The sequence below is a fragment of the Oncorhynchus tshawytscha genome, linkage group LG21, assembly GCF_018296145.1.
Source record: "Oncorhynchus tshawytscha isolate Ot180627B linkage group LG21, Otsh_v2.0, whole genome shotgun sequence".
NCBI lineage: Eukaryota > Metazoa > Chordata > Actinopteri > Salmoniformes > Salmonidae > Oncorhynchus > Oncorhynchus tshawytscha.
In genome coordinates this window covers 36,842,348-36,849,847 of record NC_056449.1, presented here as the reverse complement: position 1 = coordinate 36,849,847, position 7,500 = coordinate 36,842,348, and the positions used below count along the sequence as shown (strand labels likewise).

The 7,500-nt window shown below is 41.7% G+C and overlaps 1 protein-coding gene across 5 annotated transcripts in view; it reads left to right on the top strand.

Annotated features, from left to right (window-relative positions):
- LOC112220587 (glycine receptor, alpha 1) overlaps window positions 1–7,500 on the top strand; it is a 90,098-nt gene that overhangs the window by 41,284 nt on the left and 41,314 nt on the right. For all 5 annotated transcript variants that reach the window (XR_006079598.1, XM_042303437.1, XM_042303439.1 and 2 more), the window contains one exon: window positions 2,461–2,528. Coding sequence is in view for 4 of the 5 variants with exons in the window: in XM_042303437.1 (XP_042159371.1) it covers window positions 2,461–2,528 (68 nt within the window). In the remaining variant the exon portion in view is untranslated. The remainder of the gene's footprint in view (window positions 1–2,460; window positions 2,529–7,500) is intronic.

Sequence of the window (7,500 nt, the reverse complement as noted above, 5' to 3'; positions counted from 1 at the left end):
AGACGCTGTATGAATGTTTTAAATCTTATAATGTTTTTATGTGGGATCATTAATGTACAGCCTGATTGTTGGTTATAGGCCTACTTTTGTCACAAGCATTTCATGCTATGAAGGTAGACTTCAAATTATTTGGAAGATGTCCTCAGTTCTTTTTTTTCTTGATTACTTATTTTGTCCTTGTTAGTCTGTGATTACTGTATTGATTTTCATTTAATTAGATGATGTACATCAAAAACAAGATATATGCTCCGGGGTAAAATGTGATGGTTATTTCCTGTGGTTGTATTTGATAGGTTAACGAAGAACTAAGTTTGTGTGTGTGTGTGTGTGTGTGTGTGTGCCAGCGCATCTTGTGTGTGTGTGTACCGCGTGTGCAAGGTGTATCTTCGTGTGCAACAGGCATCTGTGTGTATGTGTGCGTGCGTTTGTGTGTGTGCGGCATGCTTGTGTGTGTGTGTGTGTGTGTGTGTGTGTGTGTGTGTGTGTGTGTGTGTGTGTCCAACAGCAGCTGTGAGACAGTGACAGAGGGACAATAATAAAATAATTCAGAGACTTCAGTTCATTGTAGCTGCCAACAGGCATCTTAGACTGTACCGCGTATGTGCCTGTATCTTCGTGTCCAACAGGCATCTTAGACTGTACCGCGTATGTGCCTGTACCTTCGTGTCCAACAGGCATCTTAGACTGTACCGCGTATGTGCCTGTACCTTCGTGTCCAACAGGCATCTTAGACTGTACCGCGTATGTGCCTGTACCTTCGTGTCCAACAGGCATCTTAGACTGTACCGCGTATGTGCCTGTACCTTCGTGTCCAACAGGCATCTTAGACTGTACCGCGTATGTGCCTGTACCTTCGTGCCCAACAGGCATCTTAGACTGTACCGCGTATGTGCCTGTACCTTCGTGCCCAACAGGCATCTTAGACTGTACCGCGTATGTGCCTGTACCTTCGTGCCCAACAGGCATCTTAGACTGTACCGCGTATGTGCCTGTACCTTCGTGCCCAACACATTTGATGTAGTGTACGATTTTAAGTTCAAATGTCTTAAAGTTTTTTTGATATAAACCTGGCATGTCATCAATAAGTAGAAACCTTTAATTGACCGACATTATTGACTTTCCGGCTTTATGTAAAGGTACCGGGTGATGAGGAGTGGTTTTTCTTGGAAATGGTACGTAATATAATTTACTGTTCAAAGCCAATATCTGTCATTTCCTGAGGTGATGGATGGGGGATAGACTTGTTCCCATTGCTGTCCTTTCTCCCTGAGCCAATTGAAAGTCAACTCTTGTCACCGGGCACTGGGTAATCACATTGTGTTTGTACAAGCAGGTAATACGGCCTTCAACGGACTTCAACCCTGTGGTGTTTGTTCTAACCTTGACACTGTTGCCTGGAAACAACCTTGGAGTGTCTCTGAGGATCTCAGCGGGGGGGTTTGGGGGGACATTCTCATAATCTCTCAGTCAACATGGAGCTCTGTGTGTTTACAACATGATATATTACAGTACCTCTGTGTACAGCTGTACACAGGCTTATGGGATATTTCGTTGTGGTCCTCTGTATCTCAGTTGGTAGATTCCCAGGACCGCCCGTACTTTAAAGAATGTAAGTCACTTTAAATAAAAAAAACTTCTGCTTAATAGCACATGTTATTATATTCCTATTTATATAATGTGTTCCACAAATATACTACTTAACACAATCCATTTGTCTTTTTTTTCCAGTGTAATGAAGGAGAAAGGAGAAAGGACTGTGTTTTCAGTGTAATAGAGGAGAAAGGACTGTGTTTTCAGTGTAATAGAGGAGAAAGGACTGTGTTTTCAGTGTAATAAAGGAGAAAGGACTGTGTTTTCAGTGTAATAAAGGAGAAAGGACTGTGTTTTCAGTGTAATAAAAGAGAAAGGACTGTGTTTTCAGTGTAATAAAGGAGAAAGGACTGTGTTTTCAGTGTAATAAAGGAGAAAGGACTGTGTTTTCAGTGTAATAGAGGAGAAAGGACTGTGTTTTCAGTGTAATAAAAGAGAAAGGACTGTGTTTTCAGTGTAATAAAAGAGAAAGGACTGTGTTTTCAGTGTAATAAAAGAGAAAGGACTGTGTTTTCAGTGTAATAAAGGAGAAAGGACTGTGTTTTCAGTGTAATAGAGGAGAAAGGACTGTGTTTTCAGTGTAATAAAAGAGAAAGGACTGTGTTTTCAGTGTAATAAAAGAGAAAGGACTGTGTTTTCAGTGTAATAAAAGAGAAAGGACTGTGTTTTCAGTGTAATAAAGGAGAAAGGTCTGTGTTTTCAGTGTAATAGAGGAGAAAGGACTGTGTTTTCAGTGTAATAGAGGAGAAAGGACTGTGTTTTCAGTGTAATAAAGGAGAAAGGACTGTGTTTTCAGTCTGCAAGGAGGGATTTTTGTTTCACTGTTCTTTAATAAGAAAATAATATGATTTATTTTTCATTCTTTCACAGGTCCCCCTGTAAACGTAACGTGCAACATTTTTATTAACAGTTTTGGGTCCATCGCTGAAACAACAATGGTGAGTCCAAATGGGTTTACCTTTTCAATGTAAAAACCCTTCCACACAAAGTACATTGATTTCTGTTGATATTGATGTTTTGAAGTTAATGTGAGGAATTCTTTATTTTCAACAGTATTTTGAATTAACTACTTAACTATGGTTCTAATATTGTGTATTGCGTTTAAATAATGATGTCCTTAATATGCGGTGTCAACATTTTCTTCTGGAATTACAAGCCGTGCCTCATCAACCTGAATATTTAGAATAGTATTTATCTGCCTTATTGAACTTCCTCTCTACTCAAAACTCAGTTCCCATGGGTTTCATATCTAGTTTCATATCTAGTGGTTTCATATCTAGTTTCATATCTAGTGGTTTCATATCTAGTTTCATATCTAGTGGTTTCATATCTAGTTTCATATCTAGTGGTTTCATATCTAGTAGTTTCATATCTAGTTTCATATCTAGTGGTTTCATATCTAGTTTCATATCTAGTGGTTTCATATCTAGTTTCATATCTAGTTTCATATCTAGTGTTCAGATGGCTTTGTGTCATTCAGTTCCCACGGGTTTCATATCTAGTTTCATATCTAGTGGTTTCATATCTAGTGGTTTCATATCTAGTTTCATATCTAGTGGTTTCTAGTGGTTTCATATCTAGTAGTTTCATATCTAGTTTCATATCTAGTGGTTTCATATCTAGTTTCATATCTAGTGGTTTCTAGTGGTTTCATATCTAGTAGTTTCATATCTAGTTTCATATCTAGTAGTTTCATATCTAGTTTCATATCTAGTGGTTTCATATCTAGTTTCATATCTAGTGGTTTCATATCTAGTTTCATATCTAGTTTCATATCTAGTGGTTTCATATCTAGTTTCATATCTAGTGGTTTCATATCTAGTGGTTTCATATCTAGTTTCATATCTAGTGGTTTCATATCTAGTTTCATATCTAGTGGTTTCATATCTAGTTTCATATCTAGTGGTTTCATATCTAGTGGTTTCATATCTAGTTTCATATCTAGTGGTTTCTAGTGGTTTCATATCTAGTAGTTTCATATCTAGTTTCATATCTAGTAGTTTCATATCTAGTTTCTTATCTAGTTTCATATCTAGTTTCATATCTAGTTTCATATCTAGTTTCATTCATATCTAGTTTCATATCTAGTTTCATATCTAGTGTTCATGGCTTTGTGTCATTCAGTTCCCACGGGTTTCATATCTAGTTTCATATCTAGTAGTTTCATATCTAGTTTCTTATCTAGTTTCATATCTAGTTTCATATCTAGTTTCATATCTAGTTTCATATCTAGTGTTCAGATGGCTTTGTGTCATTCAAACTCATTTTGGAAAATTTATCAGGTGGTTTATATTATAAAATCATCCGGTGTTGATTATTTATCAATATAGTAGAACTAGAGGTCTAAGATCTCTAGCAAAAGATACAGAGGTGAAATATATGTTGTTTGATGGACAGTAGACCAACATGGAGACAGAAGGACAGTAGACCAACATAGAGACAGAAGGACATGGAGACAGAAGGACAGTAGACCAGCATGGAGACAGAAGGACAGTAGACAGACATGGAGACAGAAGGACATGGAGACAGAAGGACAGTAGACCAACATGGAGACAGAAGGACAGTAGACCAACATGGAGACAGAAGGACAGTAGACCAACATGGAGACAGAAGGACAGTAGACCAACATAGAGACAGAGGACATGGAGACAGAAGGACAGTAGACCAACATGGAGACAGAAGGACAGTAGACAAACATGGAGACAGAAGGACATGGAGACAGAAGGACAGTAGACCAACATGGAGACAGAAGGACAGTAGACCAACATGGAGACAAAAAGACAGTAGACCAACATGGAGACAGAAGGACATGGAGACAGAAGGACAGTAGACCAACATAGAGACAGAAGGACAGTAGACCAACATAGAGACAGAAGGACAGTAGACTAACATAGAGACAGAAGGACAGTAGACCAACATGGAGACAGAAGGACAGTAGACCAACATGGAGACAGAAGGACAGTATACCAACATGGAGACCGAAGGACAGTAGACCAACATGGAGACAGAAGGACAGTAGACGAACATAGAGACAGAAGGACAGTAGACCAACATGGAGACAGAAGGACAGTAGACCAACATGGAGACAGAAAGACAGTAGACCAACATGGAGACAGAAGGACAGTAGACCAACATGGAGACAGAAGGACAGTAGACCAACATGGAGACAGAAGGACAGTAGACCAACATGGAGACAGAAGGACAGTAGGAGACAGAAGGACCAACATGGAGACAGAAGGACAGTAGACCAACATGGAGACAACAAGAGACAGTAGACCACCAACATGGAGACAGAAGGACAGTAGACCAACATAGAGACAGAAGGACAGTAGACCAACATGGAGACAGAAGGACAGTAGACCAACATAGAGACAGAAGGACAGTAGACCAACATAGAGACAGAAGGACAGTAACCAACATGGAGACAGAAGGACAGTAGAGACAGAAGGACAGTAGACCAACATGGAGACAGAAGGACAGTAGACCAACATAGAGACAGAAGGACAGTAGACCAACATGGAGACAGAAGGACAGTAGACCAACATAGAGACAGAAGGACAGTAGACCAACATAGAGACAGAAGGACAGTAGACCAACATAGAGACAGAAGGACAGTAGACCAACATAGAGACAGAAGGACAGACCAACATGGAGACAGAAGGACAGTAGACCAACATAGAGACAGAAGGACAGTAGACCAACATGGAGACAGAAGGACAGTAGACCAACATAGACAGACAGAAGGACAGTAGACAGTAACATGGAGACAGAAGGACAGTAGACCAACATGGAGACAGAAGGACAGTAGACCAACATGGAGACAGAAGGACAGTAGACCAACATGGAGACAGAAGGACAGTAGACCAACATGGAGACAGAAGGACAGTAGACCAACATGGAGACAGAAGGACAGTAGACCAACATAGAGACAGAAGGACAGTAGACCAACATGGAGACAGAAGGACAGTAGACCAACATGGAGACAGAAGGACAGTAGACCAACATGGAGACAGAAGGACAGTAGACCAACATGGAGACAGAAGGACATGGAGACAGAAGGACAGTAGACCAACATGGAGACAGAAGGACAGTAGACCAACATAGAGACAGAAGGACAGTAGACCAACATAGAGACAGAAGGACAGTAGACCAACATAGAGACAGAAGGACAGTAGACCAACATAGAGACAGAAGGACAGTAGACCAACATAGAGACAGAAGGACAGTAGACCAACATATAGACAGAAGGACAGTAGACCAACATAGAGACAGAAGGACAGTAGACCAACATAGAGACAGAAGGACAGTAGACCAACATAGAGACAGAAGGACAGAAGACCAACATAGAGACAGAAGGACAGTAGACCAACATAGAGACAGAAGGACAGTAGACCAACATGGAGACAGAAGGACAGTAGACCAACATGGAGACAGAAGGACAGTAGACTAACATGGAGACAGAAGGACAGTAGACCAACATGGAGACAGAAGGACAGTAGACCAACATGGAGACAGAAGGACAGTAGACTAACATGGAGACAGAAGGACAGTAGACCAACATGGAGACAGAAGGACAGTAGACCAACATGGAGATAGAAGGACAGAAGACCAACATAGAGACAGAAGGACAGTAGACCAACATAGAGACAGAAGGACAGTAGACCAACATAGAGACAGAAGGACAGTAGACCAACATACATGAGACAGAAGGACAGTAGACCAACATGGAGACAGAAGGACAGTAGACCAACATGGAGACAGAAGGACAGTAGACCAACATAGAGAGAAGGACAGTAGACCAACATGGAGATAGAAGGACAGAAGACCAACATAGAGACAGAAGGACAGTAGACCAACATAGAGACAGAAGGACAGTAGACCAACATAGAGACAGAAGGACAGTAGACCAACATATAGACAGAAGGACAGTAGACCAACATGGAGACAGAAGGACAGTAGACCAACATGGAGACAGAAGGACAGTAGACCAACATAGAGACAGAAGGACAGTAGACCAACATGGAGACAGAAGGACAGTAGACCAACATGGAGACAGAAGGACAGTAGACCAACATGGAGACAGAAGGACAGTAGACCAACATGGAGACAGAAGGACAGTAGACCAACATGGAGACAGAAGGACATGGAGACAGAAGGACAGTTGAACAACATGGAGACAGAAGGACAGTAGACAAACATTGAGGCAGAAAGACAGTAGATCAACATGGAGACAGACGCACATCAGGTATCAGATCATAGAAACAGACACAACCCACTGGGCACAGATGTCAATTTAACGTCTATTTCACGTTGGTTCTGCGTCACCTCGATGAAATGACATGGAAACAACTTTGATTCAACCAGTGTTTGCCCAGTGGGATAGCAGGTAGCAGATCAATGTGTGCTCTGCTGGAAATCCCTGTCTGTACACAAGTCAAATACAGTCAAGGACTGTGGCAGTCATAGAAATGATAGGGTGACTCTCTATTCGTCTGGAGGCACTCAGTTAGATAGTATGGAATTCAAACAAGCCCTGATGACAGATCATTCCTACCTCTTTCCTACCTCACTGTCATCCATAATCACAGCATATTTAAGGGTCATGGAGAGCACAAAGCAGGGAGAGAAAAGTAACCAACATGGGGACTGGGATGGAAACATGGAGACTGGGAGGACCATGGGATGGGCTGGAGACTGGGATGGGATGGGCATGGGATGGGCAGGGATGGACATTGAGGCAGGGAGACAGTAGATGGGCTGGAGACAGGATGGGCTCAGGATGGGATGGGATGGAAACTGGGATGGGCACAGATGGAATGGGCTGGGACGTTGGTTCTGGAATGGGATGACTGGAATGGGATTCAATGGTGTTTGCCCAGTGGGATGGGCTGGGATGGAATGGGCTGGGCT